General features: G+C 32.9%; 2 protein-coding genes across 2 annotated transcripts; both read right to left on the bottom strand.

The window, feature by feature from the left end:
- Positions 1 to 18,766: 18,766 nt before the first annotated feature.
- On the bottom strand, positions 18,767 to 20,850 carry LOC18609623 (vignain-like). Its single transcript, XM_018116539.2, has 4 exons — positions 20,041 to 20,850; positions 19,488 to 19,720; positions 19,263 to 19,403; positions 18,767 to 19,182 (listed from the first exon to the last, which is right to left on the bottom strand). The coding sequence occupies exons 1-4, from the start codon at positions 20,549 to 20,551 to the stop codon at positions 18,919 to 18,921; spliced, it is 1,149 nt and encodes a 382-aa protein (XP_017972028.1). The 5' UTR covers positions 20,552 to 20,850; the 3' UTR covers positions 18,767 to 18,918.
- A 1,531-nt stretch (positions 20,851 to 22,381) lies between these two features.
- Positions 22,382 to 23,168, bottom strand: LOC18609622 (uncharacterized). The gene is made up of 2 exons (XM_018116540.2): positions 23,036 to 23,168; positions 22,382 to 22,823 (listed from the first exon to the last, which is right to left on the bottom strand). Exons 1-2 carry the CDS (start codon positions 23,138 to 23,140, stop codon positions 22,737 to 22,739), a joined length of 192 nt encoding a protein of 63 aa, XP_017972029.1. The 5' UTR covers positions 23,141 to 23,168; the 3' UTR covers positions 22,382 to 22,736.

Here is a 23,168-nt window from a genome sequence, read left to right as displayed (position 1 = left end):
ATAAATTTTCTAGGAATTCAAATTTTGTACTTTAGGCAACTTAAATCCTTTAGGGATTTTCATATAGATATTGTTATCAAGTGAGCTATATAAATAAATTGTAGCTATATTCATTAGACGCATTTTAATCTCTTTATGTATTGCTAGACTGATTAAAATAGAATTGTAATTACATTAATCACAAGAGAATATGTCTCTTTATAATCAATATCAGGTCTTTAGAGATCACGTCTCGTAGTCTCATGTTTTTTTTTTCATTTCGTTTTCGCACAAATACCTATTTATATCCCACTAGTTTTACATTATTTAGTGTGTGGATTATAGGTCTAAAAATTTCACGTTTTGTAAGTGAATTCAATTCCACCTTGATTGCATTTTTTGACATTGGTCAATCATTTCTATGTCTACATTTTTCAATTAATATACGTTCAATATTGTCATTTTTCGTTTATTTAATTCAAATTCCATTTTTTTCCATCATGACATAATTTATCGAGATCTCTTCATTTTCAATGATTTCAACTACGTGAATTTTTTTGAAATTTTATTAATTATGTCAGAGGTCTCTTTTGGACTTTATGTTTCCTTTTTCTAACCATCTTAAATATTTACTCCTTTTCTTTTTTGAGGATTTTATCTTTAGAATTGATTGGTCTCCCATGCTTCTAATGTGCCTTATCTTATAGGGACATTAACTCTAACAAGAGCTTTTGCAGATAGCATATGAGATTCAGTTATTCTCTTTAGGTCAGTGAATATGTTTAGTAGCTAATTTACTATATTTTGCAAATAAATTATATTTTTAAACTTCAAGTTTACATTGATTTGTGTGAGGATTAAAACTAAATAATTATAATACATTCCAAGATATTTCCTTTCCCAGTTGCTTATTTTCTTCCCTTAATGTTGAAAAAATTGTTTCATCAAAATAACAATTAGCAAACCTTGTCGTAAATAAATATTTTGTTAAGGGTTCTAAGTATTTAATGATAGATAAAGATTCATATCCAATATATATTCTTAACCTCCTTTAAGGATTTATCTTTGTGCATTGTGGTGGAGCAATTGGAACATATACCGCACATCTGAAAATTTTGAGATGGGAAATATTTAGTTTATGACCATAAACCAATTGTGTAAAGAAGAATTTATAATAACTCGTTGGCTTGATTTGGACAAGTGCTGCTACATCCAAAATGGCATGCCCCCAAACGAAAATTGGGAGTTTAGATTTCACAAACAATGGCTTTACAATCAATTAGAAGTGTCTAATAAACTATTTTGTTAAACCGTTTTGTGTATGAATATGAGCAATAGGTTATTCAATGGTTATTCTAACTATTATACAATATTCATTAAAGGCTTAAAATGTAAATTTACCAACATTTTAAAGATGAATAGTCTTGATTGTATAATCAAGAAAATGTACTTGTAAACAAATGATTAAAAAATGTTAAATTGTAAGTTGATAATAAGCAAATATATGACCTTCTAGTTGATGCATCGATTAAAAATGTAGAATATATAAATGGTCCACATGGTGGATGTATGGATACAAATATATCTGGTTTACTATAACATGAGTTTCAATTATTCTAATTTTTGTGTAGTACATTCTAGAGGACAAAACAAGTAATTTTTTCAATACACACTTTTTACTCAAGATAATAAATATAACATAAAAATATTTAATATCTCTTTCATTCATTGTCTCAATATGATATCCATTTAGACAAATATCTTTAAACTTCCTAAAATTTTTTGAGACTTAGTAGAAAATAATGCATCATCTATTATGAACTTATTATGAACTTTGTTCCTCTGGATAGTAAAATATTGACTTTTTCAGAGCCTTCAATTAATCTTGTACTACTAGATATTATATTGACATTGGTCTCTCCCATTGTCAAGTGGAAAAAATATTTCTTATCTTTAAGTATAGTGTGCATTATAGTAATGTCTGCTAGACATATATTTGCATAATTGATCTTGAATCCAACAAGATGAATATCAATGTTTTTATTCAATAAAATAAGATACATAATAAGAAACTTACAAGTTGACATAAGAAAACATTAAATATGTAATTTACTAATTAAAACATACAATAAAAATATATCATTTAAATATAATGAGAACATATAAAAATATTTTCATAAAGTTATACGAAAACATACCAACAAACTATTAAAAAATTTCATTCTCAGATATATCCACTACCAATCAAATGATCAATTCCTCTTTTAATATGGACAAGAAAATTTGCAATATCTTGATGTGTTATATCAACTTAGCCATGGTTAAAATCATCTTGAACAAAATTTGCTTCGATATTTTTTTTAGCATTCAATGATGCTTGATAAAGTTCAACTTTTTTTTTTCTTTTAGCATTCAGTGATGCTTGATAAAATTCAACAACATGTTTTGACGTAAAATAGATACGTGACCAATAGCCTTTCATGCCACATTTAACAAGTATTCGTCAACTTTCGATAAGTTAAACTGTGTTTATCCTCTTTTGGTGGGTTAAAAAGTATCATTAACTTTTAATGGGTTAAAATTATCAATCAACTTTTGGTGGGTAATTATTCATCAAATTTTGGTGAGTTAAAATTATCTATCCACTTCTGATAGGTAAATGTATTCTTAGAATTAAAATAGTGATTAGTATAACCACCATGATTGCAATTATTATGGTGACTTTTTCATGTCCATGATTATAATTATTAAATAATGTCGTATTCGTTTTAGGAAATGGACGGAGTTCATGATTTTTCATTAGTGGCTATATAATAGTAAATTTACTTTCCAATCAAAGGACAAAATATAAATTATACTATATGATAGTAAATTTACATTTAAGTTAATTTTTAGAATTTACATTTAAGTTAATTTTTAGGGATGAAAGTACCGAAAAGATATCAAGTCACTTATTTGATTTGATAAAATAAAAAATAAAAAACCAATAATTTTTGTTATGAAATATAACTTAAAAGAACAATTATGAGAGAATTTAGGGATTTACAAATGAGGTAACAGGCCTATTTATAAACTAATAACACTTTATTTATATAGAATTTATAAAATAAAGATAATACTAAGAGATTAGATGGATGGATTAAATTCTAATCTTAATCCAATCTAATTTACATATATATATATATATATATATATATATATATATATCAAAATGGATATTCACATACATATTCATAATATAAATAAATTAATCAAAATGCTCATATATATTACCTTTTTTCTCCTTAAATATTTATTGGACTTTGATTTTTATAGAAATTTAAGAAAAAAACTTTTATTTTTATTTATTTCATATTAAAAATTTGAATTTATTTTTATAAAATAATATTAAATATTTTTAATATAAAAATAAAAAAATCATTTGTAATATAAAAATGTATAAGTATTAAATATCTAAAAATTAAAAATAATTTCATTTGAAAATATCTAAAAAATAAAAAAATAACTTTTTTTTTTGGTTAGACATATATAGTAACTAATAAAATTAGATAAAAATTCCTTTTGAGTTCCTTTCAACTCAAGATTCCATAGTAGCTTAGATTAGATTAGATTACATTGTTGGATAAGAGAGAACTTTGGAAAAACTAGTTGTACAGCTGCTTATCTCTTTTCGGGTCTTTAATTTTGAACCGATATTTCTTTAATCTCTTAAACTTTTTTTTAAATTTTTAATCCTTGCTTTAATTTCCATTTTACCGTGCTGTTATATTTATTAAGGTGAGTATTAATAGGTGTAAACTAAAATAATAGATTCAAATCAATTAGTTTAATTCATATTTTTAAATTCTAATATTAATAGATTAAAAGATATAATTTATCAAGTATTTTGATCGATTTTTAATGTAAAAAATTTACTATGAATAGATAGAAAGATCTATCATTAATAATATACTAGGATGATACCCGTAACTACGCTACGAAAAATGTCATAGGAAATATAGATTATGTTGTATTAGATTTCAATTTGATACCTTCAAAAGATAAATTGTTTGTAGAGAGAAAGATTAATTGATATTAATTGCACATAATTATTTGTTTTGATTTCAATCATTGGAAAGTTGGTAAAAGATAAATTTATTTTAGTAGTATATATAGTAGTAACAATTTCTTAAGTAAAAGAGACAATAAAATAGTCGAAAGGAAACACCATAAGGAAATCAAATGGTCAAAAAAAAAAAAGTTCCTATTTTGGTCAAACAAAATGATCACACTATTAGATGATTGTGAGATATGTCTTTTTCCCATTTGTTTGGTTTCTGTTGTTGTGCTGCTTCTGCTAGACTTGTTGTATACATGAAAAGATAAAATTTATTTAGCGTCTAATTTTGATAGGCTTTTAAGTTGAATTAATAAAAGATTTGTAAAGTAATGTAATTAACATACATGATTTTTTATTTTTTGCTAGTGGTTCTTCAAGCATTAAGTCCTCAGTTGTTAAGACAAAAGTAATATTTCTAGTCACACCTTTTTCTACCACAACAATAGTAGAATCTGAATCGTTAGGCAAAACAATCAAGGTAGATATCATATTTGGAGTTATCGTACCTTTGATAGTGACTCCCCTTGGCTAATGGTTAATCAAGGTTCCAAATTCGGCTTGATTGTGATGGATTCCTACTTTGAGATACATTAGGCCCTCTCAGTAGTCCCCTTTTTACTAATTACTCATGGTAAATAACAACACAAAAATAGAGTGATCAATGCAATCATTCTCCCCAAGTTTACTTTACTTTCAAATGGGTAATCTAAAGTTATCTGTCTGTCACTTATTGGTAGTTTTTTTTCCCTCCAATTAGGAAAACAAAAATTTTTTTGGGTGGGCATGAAAAAGTAAAATTCAATCTTTCATCAAGGTTTTCATATTTATTTGCACCTCAAAAAATATATCTGAAAGAAAAATAAACATTTTCTTTATTAAAAAAAAAGCAAAAGCAATCTTTTTCCTTTTGTACCGTTACAGTAACGAGAGTTCGACTCGACAAGGGAGGAAACGAAAGCTAGCCAGCAAGCAGAAGAGAGGCTAATGACAATTGGGAGGCTAATCATTGAAAGCAAAGATGTCAAAAACAACAAAATGAGAAGAATATTGTCAAATTTGTAGTAGTATCTGTCTTTTATATATATAATGAATGGCAAAAATTTTATAAATTCAGTGTATTTGTTTATTCAATGATGATTGTGTACTATGTATATTGAGAAATGAGTAGACCTTTTTTATTTTGTTCAATGAATTGGATGGATATTTATTGGAATTTAAACATTCATGTTTAAATAATATTATTTAAATTCCAATAATTATCCAATAAAAGTAAAAAATTATTGTTTTAAACTATTTTTTTACTGAAATAAATAAAGGCAAACCAAAGAATTAAAAAAAAAATTTGGTCAATGAATTAGATGGATATTTATTGTATTTTAAACATTCATGTATAAAAGAGATGGCTAAATACTATATATTCTGGTTCATGCAAAATAAGAGAAAATAAATAGTAAATAATATTAGATTGCAATTAATAAGTATGATATGAATATGTCCTCTAAGTATTAAAAATTAGAAATTATTGTTTTCAAGTAATTTTGAATGAAATAAATAAAAGCAAATCAAATAATTCTGAAAATTTAATGATGACTTTTACTAAATGCTATTTCTTAAGTGTACAATGAGGGGAAGAGAATACTGTATTGTTAAGTGCTTACCCAAGACTAAATGCTATTTCTTAAGTATGTGTTAATCAAAATGCAAGTAGTAGGTAAGAAGGGAACAAATGAGCAAAGGAAATCTGAAAACAGATGAACAAATCAAATCATAAGCCTATAAAATTGTAGTATTTTAAGTTAATAATAGCATTCAAACTGCCCTTGAATAAAAATTCTTGATGCTTTTGATAAAAAAAAAAAAAACAGCATTAGACATATTCTTCTCCAACATCTATTCCACTTGGTTTTTTAAGTTTCGAAAAAAGTTCTAATAATACCATCAAAATGGTAGATAACAACTCATTAACCCTTGCAAAGGAATAATCTTAGAACCTTTAAAGAGATTTAGCAGCATTAAAGATGAGAGACATTAATACCATGGCTTGATACTAAACTCTCATCCACGTTCATTGCATAAAACTTTTAACATACTTCCTGTGTGCATGAAGCTGTGCCTTACTTCATCTTGGTTTAAACATACTAGAACAATCAAACTGCACAATAGAATAGCTACACTTACTGCCTCCAAGGTGAAACGAAGAAAGGTGGTACAACCAACACAATGGTTAAATGCATAAGAATCTTTAATTGCATACTATAATAGATCTTATTTAAGGAGTCATTACAAATAAATAGTTTAAATCTTGTATATAAGAGGGAATGTATAGATAGTTCATATTAAACAATCTAACATTGTGATTATATAAAGAGAAAATAATAAAAATTTATAACTTTTCAGCCTCAAGCTCTTTCTCAATCCTTTCATTGCATGTTCAGGTTCTTCTACTTTCTACTCAAACACAAAATTGCACATTAAATGTCAGATTCAGAATCGATTTGCATGTGCTTGTCTACGTAAACAGGCACAAAAAGACATGCTTGCATTTCTTGCATTTGTTGCGGCTTGTTGCGCTTCACAAAATTGAGTTTCTAGTTAGCAAACTTTATTATCAGAGATCTTTTCAAAATTTAGATGACACATTGGTATCATTTGTTTAAATTTCAAAATAAGATGGCAATGCAGATGTTACCATATGGATGTAATAACTGTGGCATCCACTTGGAATGGGTTAATCAGTATGGTTCTTAATCAAGATTTCAAAGGGTTCTAAAATTAGATTCATTTTTTTTTTTTACAAAAAGCTAGATCATTTCCTTTGTTCTAAATAATCAAACTAATTACCCAAAGAAAGCCAAACCAGGAAAAAACTCCCCTCTCCCCAGAAGAAAAAAAATCAACAGATTCAACCAACAGGTACACAAAAAATAAAAATGAAAATTTGCATATTAAATTAAACATCTTTCAACACCAGATTCAAAGGGGGAATCAGAAAGAAAGTACTTGAGAGAAAATTGATGCTGCTTTTATGAAAACCGCCTACAAAATGAGAAGAAGGAAATGGGGACGGAGGAGATGCTACTAAAAAAACCATTGAACTAATTGAGTGGGAAGAGAGAGAGAGAAAGAGAGAGAGAGGAAGTATCGACAGAGGAGAAAGAGTCCGATTCGACAAGGGAAGAGATAAAAGCTAACTGGTGGGCAAAAGAGAGGAACCAACTCGGAGAAATAAGGAAGAGTCAAACATCTCAAAGAAATAAGTAAGATTTAGACAGGAATGCAAAAAGCCTTATATCAATATGACGTCGTTTCCATGGGCCAAAGGTAAAGAAAAAAGGAAAGGTTCTAATTGAATGACACTTGTCATTCAATTAGAGACTCCATTGAAAGAAATTGAAACATCATACTTTTATATATATTATAGATATTATTGTTAATACTTTAAAAAATATATAAGGTGAATTAAAAGCATTTAGGCATAGTGAAACATTAAGTAAATTTTTTAAAAATATATGTATCATTAGTAATTGATCCGATCAAATTGATTTATCTAAGTCAATTTTAATTATTTTTAATTTTGAGATATAATTGGACTGATTTTCAGTTATTTCTTTATTAAAAGTTACGTTAATTCAGTTCCTGATAGTTAGTTAGGAATTGGCCTGCGGTTTCCATGCAATGATTATTGGGCTTTATGGGCCAACCAGTTTTGCAATTCTTGTGTTTGATATTATTTAAAAAGTGGAGAAAGGTATCTCTGTTACGTAATTCCTGATGATAGTGGATTTTGCCTTGAACTGGAGGCGCTTTTAGTTTATGCCATGCCCAATTTTCCTTGAAAATAATGGAAAAATAAGTTACTTAGACATTTCCATTTTCCCATTCCCCATCTTTTAAGATTTATCTACTTGATTATCCATCATGTCACGTCAAATTTCTTTTTATGTAAAAAGTGAGTATTAGCACTACTTAAAACACAAGTAATGTTATGAAATTTATGGGTTTGTTTGATTTGTAGCTATCAAGTTTCAAAGCATCTTTTTTTTTGAAAAGTAGAATTCATTCATAAAGAAACAAAGCTACAGCCAAAGAAAGAGAAAGCTTACAGGAAAAGCTGCACAAACACAAAAATCAGACTGCAGTAACAAAACCAACCCCTGACTTCCCTAAAAAAGCAACATATATATCCTTCATCAAACAAAAAGAGGTTAGTAAACCTCAACCAAACAGACATAGGCGATCTTGTTAAGAACAAAACCAAAACCATGCACACAACCAAATATTCATACTCAGAATCAGTAAAAGAAAAGAATCCGTGCACTTAGTCAAGGTTTTCCAAGTGGGTGGTGAACACACAAGTACTGGATCACTTATGTCATTCCCATAAACCCTCAATATCATCCTATAGTTGAACTCCTTCCTTGGCCAATGAATTCGCTCTTTGATTCGCCTCTCTTCTCACATGCTTGACATCCCATCCCACAAGTTTTTCCTTCATCCTCTCTATCTGGATCATCCATTTTTGCACTCTCCAAGGTGTAGTGTGTAGCTGGCTTATTCATTTAACAACATTAGAAGAGTCACTTTTTATCACCAGTTTTTGATCGTACCTTCATCTTGATGATGTGAAGATTAGAAAAGCTTCCCTTATTGCTAATAATTTAGCTAAATTTGAATCAACTGATCTATGGATTTGGAAAATATGACTTTGACATCTCTTTTGTGGTTTCTTAGTATACCACAAATTCCCGCAGGTCCCGAACATCCTCGTGCCGCCCAATTGACATTAAACTTCATTTAACCTTGTTGCGGCGGCTCCCATTCAACCCTCGTTCTTTTTTTAGCTATTTTTTATCTGATTTGTCTTTGGTAGTTGTCTATATATGTCTAAAACTAATGGGAATTCTTTCGGCCATTTTGCATTACCTCAAGCTGCTACTCTCAACCTTGCTGAATCATGGCATTGCTCGCTGTCCCACTTTCTTCCTTCGAATACCACCTAATTCCTGCACTTCTAAATTGCCTACACAGTCGCAAAATATGCCAATTTCCATAACTTTTTTTTCTTTCAAACTTACCTGGCAATCATTCCAGGCTTTAAAAAATGTTTTTATTTCTTTTGGTGAACTCCATGAAACCCCCATGCCTTGCACCAGCCTGTCCAAACTTTCCATGTCTCACAACAATCAACGAATATATGTTGACTTGTTTCCTTTTCACTGTTGCACAGTGCACATTGTATTGCATTCCCTAGAGGTACGCCTCTCTTATCAAGTTCATCTTTCACCATAATCTTACCATGGAGGAGCTGCCATACGAATGGCTCCACTCTATATGGTGCTAGGTTTGCCCATACTTACTTCCAAATGCCATCCACATTATCATCAATGACCAGTGCATATTTACAAAAAGACTTGGCAGTGTAAATTTGTAAAGCCTGACCTTATAAAATATTTGTCATGACATACATGTGATGGATAGCATGTTTGCATGCTAGGAGAGTCTCAAAAAATTTACAAAAGTCGGTATTGTACCTAGAGGTACAACAAAGTTGATTTAAGCCTCGAATTAGATTGAATAGAGATTTTAGGGTGAAATTCAAAATTTTACAGTCAATGACTTAAAATGGTGATTCAGAGTTCGAGGATTAATTTGGAGTCAAATTGAAATTTTTACTATCTAAGGGTAAAATGGTAATTTTGTCACCTGAGGATAAAATTGAAATATTGGAAGAAGTTTTTGATCAAGATTGATCACATTTGACTCATTGGAGTATAATTTGAGGTTGATAAGTGAAAAAGTTGTAATTTCGGTATTTTTGGAGCATAGGGGTAAAATGATAATTTTGCCACCCCAGGGGCAAAACAGTAATTTTCCACCACAAGGACACTTGTCCAGCACATGGTCTTTCCTTATCCTCATTTTGACCTTTGACTAATCATGTGGTGGATATAAAAGGTTTAAAATTTTTAAAGTTTTAAAAATAGACCAATGGAAACATGCCATGTGTCAAGTAAGGATATTTTATTATTTTTTATTAAAATCAGCCCATATTTATCCCATTCTTCTTCTCCATATTCGGCCAAGACAAAAGGAAAGAAAGGAAAAACAAGAACAAAACCTAGGTGGAGGATTTCAAGAGAAAAAGTGTGGAAAATCAAGGAAAACAAGTGAAAAAGGTAGGATTTTTCAATTTAAACTTGAAATCTATTTTCCTTAAGCATTTCTCCTTATTTTTCATGGTTAAATTACATGTTTTCATGATGAATTCATGGCTGGTCAAAATGGGTATGGAGAGAGAAAGATGTTGGATTGATTTGATTTTAAGTTATGTTAGTATTTTTAGTTAGTTTAGCATATTTAGAAGCAAAACAATAAGAAAAGAATCCATTTTCTCCATGAATCTTCATTGGCCGAATCTTCCTTGATATGTGTGGGAGATGGATTGTTATTATTTCAAGAGAAATGGCTTAGAAAATGATGAATAATGGTGAGAAAATTAAGTAGGAAAAATCACGGTGTCAGTGCACTGTAATGGTCAAATTTTTTCATGAAGAAATGGGAAGGTTTTGATGCTGAAATTGGTGTTATTTGAATAATGTTTGGTGAATTGAGGTTTTAGAAAAGAAATGGAGTAATTTGGGATTAAATTGGACGCGTTAGTAATTTAATCAGGTGATAAGACGAATTAGGCCAATACCGGATTTAGATAGTTACCAGTGCATTTTTGCATTCCATATCATGCATTAGTAGTCTAAATTAGTTTAATTTTAATTTAGTACCAATGTGGTGAATTTTTCGATTTTGTACTATGTCAAGGTGGTGAGTCCTCCGATAAAAGCAAGGGAATTACACCCGAGGACCAGTAGTCTGAGTATTTCGAGAATCTGCACTCTAGACATAATGAGTAACCTTATCATCATTTTAATTATCTAAAATATGTTTCAACTCGATTTTGGTGAAATTTTATGAAAATGAGTTAAATGGCAAATTTAAGGTTTTATAAACAAAAATGTGTTTAAATGAAAAGATTTTATAAATTGTCTTGAAACGAAATAACGATTTTGAAAATAGAGTAATTGGAGACCACCGGTATGTTGTAAATTTATGATTGGAAATTGATGACTTATATTATATTGTTATTGTGTTGGCATGACTGGCTAGGCTGTGTTTTATGAATTATTTTATTTTACCCTTGCAGGCTGGGTAGTAAAATATTAGCCCTGTCATGCTGTCAAAATTTTATTGTATGGTGGGTTTAGCTTGCTGTAGTAGGTGGATTCTGTGGACCAGCCTATTAGAGGGGCACAAAATCCGGATATACATATGTACCTCGGTCAGAGAGGCTCGTAGGGTATCTCCTGAGGTATGGTTAGAGTTCACGTCATGCCGAACCACCTCGTGATGATGAACTCCTCTAACGCCAAGGAACGGCTGTGTTTTTCAAACAATAATTTGTTTATGTGTATACGAAATTTTTAACAGCCTTGACGGACTCGGTTAGATGTCTCGGCCAAGGTATCCTCGAGAATGATTTTGGTAGGAGTCAAGCTTTTAAAATACTCATAAGCCATGTTGATTATTTAAATGAAATGAGTATTTATGTTATGAAAAACATATTTAGATGAAATGTTTTAATAGTCTCTTTTTACTCGACTTTAGATCTTTTGAATGATGTTTGTTTACTCACTGGGATTATAAAATCTCACCACTCTCCTTTTCACCAATTTTAGGTTCAGAATAGGCTGTAAATAGCTGATCTCATCGAGGACTACCGTTAGAATTGCATTTTCCAAACTGTAGGTTCACAGTCCTCTTTACTTTTGTTTATTCGGGGGAGGGCCCACTTGTTATTGTAAATTAAATTAAATACTCTGACTTACTGTATTACAATATGTATGAATTTATTTAGCTTTTACGCTATAAAAATTATTTACGTATAATTCTATAAATATTGTTTTATAAGAAAATAGAATATTTTACTTAATATTTTTTTATTTTCTTATTATATCCAAATAATCATAATTTCGTTTTAAATGAAGATTTTAGACTTTAAAACTCATTTTTGATTATGAATTATGTGTTTTGTACTTGTTTACTACATTTTTAGCGGATTTCGAGATTTTTGAGAAAAAATGACCAAAATGCGCCTGTGAGGAAAAAAAATTATTTTTCTATTGTTTTGAATTGAAAATAGTTTATAATCTCTCAAAACATGATTTTAGAAACTAATACTCAAGGGGGAAGCGAGAAAAATTGATGTTAAGCCTTGCGAGGTTTCGATTGATATTTCGGGTAATAAATGTTTATCGGGACATTGCGACGGTTGTTACAGGCTCGATGGGAGTTTCGGGTCGTGACAAAATTCCATTTGCTTCCCTTTTCCATATTAGCTCATCTGTTAATTTTTTGCTAAGTTGGAACTTAGGAAAGGCTTCCCCCAAATACTCCCATTGCTCAATCTCCCATCCAAACAACTGTCTTCTGATATGTATATTCCAAATCTAGTGATCACTCTCCCATTTGCAAAATTTAGTGATTTTATCATTTTTATTTTTAGCTAATGTGAAAATTATGGGAAAAGCATCGGCTAGTATGATTCCCTCCATCCATTTATCCTGCCAAAATTTTATATTTTCTCCATTGCCTACTGCAAAACCAAGATTAAAGGAAACCTGTAAGAAATATTTGTTAGTAGGAAAAATAGGGCTAATAATTCATTTTCAAAGTGTTGAGGCCCTCCTATTTACACTTACACATGACAAGAGCATTGTAGGATCACTCCTAGTTTTCTCCATAAGAACTTCCCTCCATAAACTCTCTCTTTCTTTTTTGTATCTCTAGATCCACTTATTAAGAAATGCACGATTTTTCACCTCAATATTCGTGATCCCAATACCTCCACATTCCTTGTAGTTGCAGACTTTGTTTCACTTTACATAATGTATTTTCCTTTTCAACTCGGCCCCTCCCCATAATAAGTTTCTTTTGAATTTTTTTAATCTCATTCTTCAGTTGGAATCGGGACTTGAAATAACCACATAAAGAAGATTAGTACCCGAAAACACTTTAGAAGCATCTAAGAATCCATTTTACCCTCAACATATTCTCAATCTTAGGTTTGCAAAAGATAATGGTATTGTCAACATATTGAAGATGAATGACTGACATTCCATTGTCCCCCACCACAACACTTTTACACATGCCCAGCTCCTCAACTTTCCTAAGCATACCACTTAACACCTTTCCTACCATATTGAACAAAAATAGGGATAACGGACACCCCTACCTTAAGCCTCTCTCCATTTGAACTGACTAGTTGGGTAACCATTCACTAGTACTGATATCGTTGCCGTAGTAATGCACTCATTTATCCAGTTTTTCCACTTTGCTCCAAAATCCATTTTTTACAGAACGAAATCAAGAAAATTCCAACTCACATAGTCGTAGGCCTTCTCAAAGTCTACTTTAAACAACAAGCCTCCCTTTTTTCTTTTACGCATCCAATCCACCATCTCGTTTACTATGAGTGCACAATCCATCAATTGCCTACCTTTGATGAATGCAAATTGATTCCTCCCTATAACTTCACCAATGACGTTTGTCAATCTATTTGACAAGGTCTTTGCCACAATTTTGTAAAGGCTACCCATTAAACTGATCGGTTGGTATTTGCCTAAACTAGTTGGGTTTTGGACTTTTGGGATTAATGTAATGAAAAAGGCATTCACCCCATAGCCTAGCCTGCCCTATTTGTGGAAGTCTCCCACAAACTTCATCACCTTCTTTTTGACCACGTTCTATTGATTTTTAAAAAAATTTAGATTGTACCAGTCTGGTCTAGGAGCTTTATTGTCATCACATCCTTGTATTGTTGCCCACACTTTCTCTTCTTCGAAAGGTTTTTCCAAGTATTCTGTAGATTCCCCTTTTAAAGTCCCCATTTCCCAATCCATTTATTTAACATCTAGCACTAACTGTTTCGTGTACAGCTTCAAAAAATGATTGACCACTTCCATTTTAATGCTCTTTAGGTCTTCCACAATGCTTTCTGCTCCATTCAACTTGTTAATCTGATTCACTCTCTTCCTTGTCAAAGTCGTAGCTTGAAAGAACCTTGTGTTTCGGTCTCCTCCATTTGCCCATTTGACTCTTGATATTTGCATCCACTCTCTTTCTTCTTTTTTGTAAAGTGCCCACAATTCTACTCTTTTGGCTCTTATTTCCTCATATCTTGCTTGTTGATTGTTCCTTTCTTGGCATTGAACAAACATGCTTTTGATTTCTTCCTCCAAGTAGGGGCGAAGTGTCCCTTTGGAATGAGGGGGCCATTCCCCCTTAAAATTTTTGAAATTTTTTATATATTATATATTTTTTAATGATTTTTTAAAATAATTTTTATTGATTAATTAATATAATTAAAAACTAATAAAATGACCTTACAAGCCCTATTTAATTTTACTCAAATTCTTAATTTTTTTTTATTTTTTAAGCTTCTCTACCCGTCTTTCATTCTCTTCTTTCTGTTCTTGTATTGTGAAATTATAAAGAGATAAAGTTTTTATTTAATTTTTTCTAGTTACATTATTATTATTTATATTTATTTATTTTTTTCAATTCTATTCTATTTGCTCATATGTTTTAAGTTTCTATAGATTTTCTTTTTTAAATTTCTACTAATCATCAACCATATTTTTTTTTGTTGTATAGGTTATATCTTCTACTTGTCATGGTTTTTTTTTTTGTTATGTGAATTTTATTTTTAATGATTTTAATTTTTAAAAATTAAAAAATTATTGTGTATGTAATTATCAAATATAAATTTTAGCGTTGCATCATTAGTTATTATTTAAAAATTCACCAATATATTATTTTTTATTAATCTTATTTATATAAGAAAAAATTATCTTGCGTATATGTTTTTAATGTGCTTTATGTTTTATATGTAGTTGAAAAGAAATTATCTTGAGTATAAGAAGAAATTATTAATCTGTATACCGTATTTAACTATTTATATTTTATGCATTATAGTTTAATATTTAGTATTATAAACTTAAATATAATAAAATAAAAAAGTTGAATGTTGACTACATTAATTTTTTAGTCGTTTATATTGAGAAAGACAATACTCTAAAATAAAATGGATAATAAGTTTCTTGTAAATAATTTAGTTGTTTATATTAAGAAAGATATTGCTATCGTCGAACAAAACTTTCCTAGAGTTCTATATAAGTTTTTTTTTCTTTTTGTTTCTTTTGATTTACATGTTATATAAAATTATTATCTATTATAAATCTTTTGATTATTAATGGTTAAGTTTAATATATTAGTTTTAAAAATTTTTAACTTTTATTCTTCTTAGCTTTTGGTCATCTCAATAAAAATTGGCTAGCTCCGCCCTTGCCTCCAAGTATTGAATTTGTTGTTGTAAATTCCGCACTTCCCTCATTTTCCAGTTCTTGATTTCTTGCTTTAACTCCTTCAGCTTCATTCTCAAAACTTCTCTTGTCATCATTTGCTTGCTCATTCTTTTTCTAGTATTTCACCACTAGTTTTTGAAAGCTTTGCTCTTCCATCCAAAAATTGAATATCTTAAATGGTTTGGGTCTCTATTCCATTTTACTGGGTCTCAAAATCACCGGACAATGGTCGGATAATGAGCTTGGAAGACATTGTTGCACTAACCCCTGAATCCCATTTAACCACTCAATATCAACTAAAAAATGATTAAGTCTGCTGAAGACCCATCTTTCTCTAAGACCACACCATGTGAATTTATCACCAGTAAGTGGAAGATTTAGTAATGTCATATCATTAATGAATTCGTTAAAAGCTGGTGCTGATTTCCTCACCTCTGCTCTTCTTGTTTTTTCATGCTCGAACCTTGCAGTGTTAAAGTCCCCCTAGTAGCCACATGACCTCCTTTCCGTTCATAATTACCTCTAATTCTTCCCACAATTTCTTCCTCTCACTTTCTTCATTCGGGGCATAAATGTTAATGAATCAACATATTTTATTAACTTTATTCACTTTCCCAATTAGCAGAATGAAATTTATATTTTCGACACTATCAATGAGTTAAAAAAAATCCTCTTTCCAGATGCAAATAAGGCCCCCAGATCTACCCACTGAAGGTACAAACTTTCCTTTAATTTTATCCCTCCCCCATATTTTCTTGTACAACCCTTTTTTCTGTTGTTGCATTTTTGTTTCATGGATAAATAATAAATCTGGACTATTTCTTCGAATCAATTTTCTCACGGTATTTTTCTTCTCACTTTTTCCTAACCCTTTGATATTCCAAAAAATTACTATCATTCAATTTACTAAACTTACACTTTTACCTGTCAACATCCCCTTTCAGCCTCTGTTCAGTCTCCTCTTTCTCTCATCTCTTTCGATTTTTGTAAGCATTCTGATAACTTCATTTCTATTTTTCTGGTATTCTAGTCCCAGTTTCCTATTGATGTTCTAGATTTCTTATATCTCTCTTTCTTTACTACTTCTTTCTGTAATATTTTCACCTTCTGATAAAGTCATCTCTCCATGCTTATGCTCAAAATTTGCCCCATAATCCAGTTGCTCTCATACCTTCTCTCTAATCTGTCTCCTTCTAGCTGAGCTTCTTCCTATCCCCTTACTACTTTCTTCTCATATTTTCATGTTTTTTTCTCCATGGCTCCTTTCTAGTATCTTTTCATTGTCTTTGCTTTTTCCCCCTTCCCCACTTCGCCTCTCTACAGGTTTCATTCCCCACCTTCCTTTACAAAACTCGGATACTGTATCTTTGAGCCTCCACCCCTATGTGTTCCTTGGCTTGCCCTATTTGACCCTTCTTTCCTTTTGTTGACTCTGTTCTTTTGATAGCTCCAAGTTATTGTTTTGCTGCTTTCTTCGCTCTCACTTCCCAATGTGGTGAGATCCTTTTCCTTCCTCCACCATCAGGTTGTCACCCCTTTGTGCTCACTATTTTTTTTCTTTCTACTGTTCCCTTCTTGCATTTTCTACACATTTCCTTGGTCACCTGGTCGCATTCCTCCTTAGTTTCCTTATCTTCCTGCACGACCCACTCCCAATTTGTTGTATTGCTTGATTAATCCCTTTTTTTGGGTTGTCGTCTCCTCAGCCCATTACCTCCTTATCTTTGGACATTCTTTCAGTTTCGTTCAGACTTTGGGCTTTGCTTCTTTGGCTTCCCGAGTGCCCAGCTGTCTCATCCATCTCCTTTTCATTGGTTGGCCCATCTTGATCCTTCGCCCCATTTTCATACTCCGTCCTTGTCCAATATTCACTTGGTTCTTCTCTTCCATTTAAATTTTAAATTCCCTCTCAATCCTCTACTCCCCTACCCCCGTAGCTTTTAACACTATATTGTTCATTACTATTATGCTTACTTTGATGCCTTTCTGAGGCCTGATCCTTCTTTCTACCATTTGACTCAAGCTTTGATTCTCAGTGCACCACCTCACCGTGCTCTCCTTCCTCCTCCATCCACCAATTTGTTTGTCGCTTCTCCGATCCTTGGCTTTCTGAATCCGATTCTGAACTGCCTCCTTCATATATATTCGATCGAATTGTTGGTTTACTCCTTTCCATGTCCATGATGGAAGCTTTTACAAAGTGGTCGACCCCATTAACTGATAGATGTGTGAAAGCTGTTATATCCCTTAAAGATTTTACCTCCACAAGGATGAGGGCATGGTCTAGTTTCCACTTATCCATTGTGTCTCGATCGGATTTTATGTACTTGCCCCACGCATCTCCAATCGCTTTGAAACTGTCTTCATGCTAGATATGAGGGGTATCTCTTCAATTTTGACCCATGCCCTGTATTTTCTGTCATCTTTACCGACCCTGTATGGAGACAAAGATTGGAACCAAGGTTCAAACAGGTCTGGGCACCTGTCTAAATATTCCTCCATCTCCTTCTTTTTTGTGAAAGTGACCAGTACGAACAGCCCCCCTACTGGTCTCACTTGCACAATTATCCCTTCACTGAACAGCGACTCTCCACCGACGCACAATTAAGTTTGCCTCTTAATTGCCCCATAGCGCTTCTATCAAGCCATTCCAACTCGTTCTCCTCTATGAGTAGTTTGTTCCTTTTTTCTATCTTAGATATCTTTTGTGCTTCCGTTTTCTTTTTGTCCCCTTCTTATGCTATATTGCACATTAGTATCTCTTTGTATGTCTTTCTGTTCTCGTTTCCTTGCCTGTCTTCCCCTGTAAGCATCTTCTTCACGCCCGTTCCCTTTAGTGTCTCTGGGCTTCACAGCCTCCATTACTCTAAAGCGTCTCCCGTTAACTTTCCTCCCATGACCCAAATAGATTGCTGTGTCTAATTCGCGGGCCTCCTAAATCTGATGAAAGCATACCTGACTTCCGTGTATCTGCTTGACCTTGGTAGTTAGACATCCACCACCACTCCAAATTCATCAAAAAGATCCTTGACTTGTCCCCATTTCATTTCTGGATGAAGATTTCCCACAAACGCTGTGAACAAGGTTCTTCTCCATTTCTCGACTCCCCAAGGGTCTTTCCTCTTGTTTTCGCCTTTCCGGTTCCTTTTTTGGTTAGTAGCACCCTTGATCAGTCCACCTTGTGTGATCCAATGCTCTTGCCGAACTGCTCTCTCTGGTTCTCTCGGTTTCCCTCTTGCGATTTCTCTCTCTCTCTCTCATGCTTGACGTCAAGTTTCAAAGCATCTAACAGGTTTTATTATTATCATTTCAAAGCATTTAACAATAACAAGTCGTTGTATATAATACACAACTTCTCGCAGAAGCACCTAATTGGTGGCCAGACATTTTAAGCAACTATAATCATAACGATGCTGTTCAGAATTACAGTTCATCCTTGGCCTCGCGGGAAGCTTTTCTAATGCTGTTAGACTGCAATTTGACAGGGTAACAGGCTTCCAAAGTTAAACCACACAGCCCTTCTTCCTTATCAATGTCTCGTTGCATTCTTATGTAACCATGCTCTCCCCACTCAGGGCCCCACGAGTTCTTCACTATCCAGTACTTTGTCCCATTCAGGGTTGCTCCATATCCTACCACTGCCACACCATGGTTCAGCTCAGTGCCACAGTCTCCAGTAAACACCCCCTGCAACCATTTTTGTAGTTATGGGGATTAATTATAAGGGTTTCTTAATGCATCAGCCTATGAGCTCTCATTTTAATTACCTCTGAGTAGAATTGCAAATCCTTGCCACCAGCATCTAGAGCAATAGACACAGGTTGGTTTGCAACAGCTTTCATCAAAGCTTTTTCATCTCTTTCTGGTACCATTTCATAGCCATCAATGATCACCACAGAACCATTCAACTGAAAAATTAGCGGTAGCATATTCAAGTCACTATATCTACATAAAAACAGATTTAAGGAAGATTTTTTTATTTTTTTTCATACCTTGGATGAGTCACAGAACTCATCTTTGGCTCTGTAGGGGTAATTATTCTCAGTTTTTAGTCCATCACTTTGCTTAATAAACTCAAATGCTTGTTCCATCAATCCTCCATTACAACCTTGGCTCTCCTTATCACAGTCAACTAGTTCTTGTTCAGATAAACTAACAAGCTCACCTGTTTTGATTTTGTTTATGCCCTCCACTGCAACTACAGTTGAAAATGCCCAGCAGCTACCTGTGACATCAATAATTGTAACTTCAAAGCAAAATATGAATTATGATGGAACTGCATAATATCTTTACAAAATGCAAGCAAGTCAGGCAGCAATAACATGCTATAACTTAAGTTTTCTTAGTACTTTGTTGCTGGAATTTAGAAAGTTCAGTGACATATTCATCAGCAAATTGAAATTCTCAGAAGCTTCAAAGATATTCCTGCCGGTGAATCTTGATACTTTGTTCTGAATTATAATAGTTACATTGATTTGTAAATTGACTGGTTAATCTATTAGCAGATGCTTGCCGGTGGAAAACTTCAAAGGATAGAGTGCTTACCACATTTGCCTTGGTCCTTGATACCAGTAACTGCTCCTTTTTTCCTCCAATCAATGGAGGGAGGAAGGATGTCAGTCTTCTCATGTCTGAACTCAGTCACCCGCCTTGGACCATGGAACATCCGGTAGTGGCTAACCTTTGATCTCCTTGTACTCATGAACTCATGGTTAGTCATATCGGCATACTTGTTCACTTTCAACTTGTAAGGCTTGTCCATCTGGTTCACCTTGTGGATAAATTTCAGATTCTCCTTGAACACATTGAAACGCTTTTGCTTCTCCTTAAGGTCACGCGAAATAGTGTGGTGGCTCCTCCATCTCTCATACAAGTCCCACAGGCTCTCCTCGGAGGCCAAGTCGCTCTCATGGTAATCGAGACTCTCAGCGAGCCCGAAAACCAGAGCCAACAAAAGTACAACCAAGATGAACTTCCCTATATCCATGTGGACTTCAATACCATAAAATGCAGATTTTGTTGGGGAAATCCTTTTGCGGTTGTCAAGACCAAGCATTCAATGAAAACAAACTATTGATGTACGATGCGACCATGCCCCTTTATGCTGATAAAGGCAAGGAGTTGGCACCTCAACTTTACAATGCTTTAACCAGAAATTAAGGCAAAAAGGTGTTATTGTTTTCGGAGATTATACTTTGCACCTATTTTAAGAGGCGAATTTCTGACAGTTTGCGTGTAATTATCAACAATTTACATGCTAACCCACGTTGCCTCAGTTAAACTTGTTCGTGGAAGGAGACAAATTGATTATGTACTTGAAATTGCTAGGCGGTATAGAACACGATTTCCTGCAAGTCCTGGAGAAACAGGGCTCAAAACTACCACGTCTTCTCTTCCAAAGATCTAACATTTTTACACGTTGCTCATACACATGGTACACATACCTAATATTTGGACAGCACTTAAGAGCAGAAAGATTTATGCATGAAATATGTGCTAAACATCTTTTCTTTTCATAAAAAAGAACGTACTTTCCAAAGCTTACTAGTTGGCACCCCCTTTTCATCTTGTCTCATTTCTATATACTTTTGGGAGGAAGAAGGAAAAATCGGATAAGGAGTGAACCATTCACATCGGTGTACCAACTGAAAGGCTTTTATTGGTACAGCATGCACATGAAAACAATCATTGGCTGAAACACATCCACCTTGCAATGGCTAAAATACAGCTATGCATAAGAGTGTGGGGAGACATGCAGCATCAACCTATAGCAGTCTGCTCTGGGTGGTTCCTGGTATGAATTGCTTGAACAAAAAATTAAACTTGCAAGTCCTCAGTAGAGTCAGCACCAGCAGCTATGCTTTGGTCTATGCATTCATCATCGTTGACATGATATCACTGGGGAAAGTTGGCTATGCGAAGGCAGACATACATAATAAAGCCACACACTTAAACACATCACAACAGACAGAAATGGCTAAAATCAAGGAGTAACCTTAAAAGTTAGCCTTGAAATAGAATGAATCTGGTTTTTTGAAATACTTAATATTTGAATATGGATCAATGACCTTCTATCATGTCTAAACATGGTAATAAACCATCAATCGTTTATGGAGTTGACAGTAACCACATGTCAAGCAGAGAACACTATTGTTATATCCTCAAAAAGCATCATTGCTGATGCCTTGACTGCAAATAGATAATGATAATGCTAATGTAAATGTGTTTTCAGGTACAATCTGATCTTTGATACTTGACTATAACAAATAACAGCAAAAGATGAAAGCATTAAGAAACCCATGTATTTCTGTTCCCATCTGTATATATATTTTTCTTCATGCTAGACTTAAGAGTATTCGGTAAGCATTTGATACTTATATTTCACAAGAAAACGTATATCAAATAAAGTAATGTTTACAGAATGTCCTAAGAATATATGTTTACATCCTGCTTGCTTGAGGATGGAAAAGAACAGTTATCCAATGGAAACAGCTTACTTAGTTTTAGGTAAGGGCTGCTAAATCATGTTAGAGGAGGAAGGTGGTGTGCATCATCAATATCAGCAAAGCAAGTTCCACATTTCTCTCCATAAATAATGTAATACTACTATTATTTATCTCTCCCTCCTATTGCACTTTGATAAATTGTTTAGCTTCATCTGAAAAAGAAAAGGTAGAACTCGGACTCTCACTCTTTCAACAAGAGAGATTAGCAGTCAAAATCCTACAAAATTTAACAAAAGAAATGCATTCAATAGTCAACAAAAAGCTATTCATCAATTACCAACAATGCTAAATGATTTGTCTTGATCATGAAGAATGAATTTGAGAAAGGCACATGCGTGACATAAACATGAAAAAAGAAACAAGAAGCAACGTACATCGGATTTGGAATAGATGAGAGATGGCATTTTATAAAGCAGAAGGAAACAGCAATTTGTCCATGGCACCCAAGCATTTAACTCATTGATTGATACATTGATTGGTGCATGATCCCCTGCCTATCCCTGCCTAAGCAGCAGGTTCCAATCCCTCTTTCCCCAATTATATATATAAAAAAAAAAAAACAATTCGTCCATGACATTCATGGAGTTATCCAGCTCATCAAAGGCAATATTATGCTTTCGACCACAATTCCATTGAGTCTAAATTAAAACAATTAGGCGAAAATTAAAGCAAAAAAAGAAAACAGCAACTACATGAAGTAAAAAAGAAAAGTCCACCGGCACTTGAACGCATAAGTTACGCGAGAGGATCATTCTGCTTGGCTTTCTGAAGCAGCTCTTCCCTCACTCTCCTGATCTCCGCTTCTTTCTCCAGTCTCTCTTTCTGCAACCACAAAAATTATTAAAATAAAAAATTACAGAATCTAGGGTTTCAACTTTTAATCTATTTGAAAATAATAAAAAAATTTTAAGAATTTAAATGGAAGAAGTGCATTTCAATGGGCATATTTCCATGACCTAATTCAGATATAAAACTAAAATAGAGATTGGAATGTACAAATTTAGGGAAAGGTAAAGAAAAGGGGGGATTGGGACCTTTTCGTCTTGGTGAAGGGCGATCCAGACGTGGACTTTATCCATGGTTTGCCAGAAAACAAAGGCGCCTAATGTCATGGCGAAGTAAGTGGCCACTTTCACCATTTTTCTCTTCTCTTCTCCACTAACTTTG

The sequence above is a fragment of the Theobroma cacao genome, chromosome 2 (genome assembly GCF_053813885.1).
Source record: "Theobroma cacao isolate CCN51 chromosome 2, ASM5381388v1, whole genome shotgun sequence".
Taxonomy (NCBI): domain Eukaryota; kingdom Viridiplantae; phylum Streptophyta; class Magnoliopsida; order Malvales; family Malvaceae; genus Theobroma; species Theobroma cacao.
Note: the sequence above shows the minus strand (reverse complement) of the source record. Positions and strands in the feature narration are given on the sequence as shown.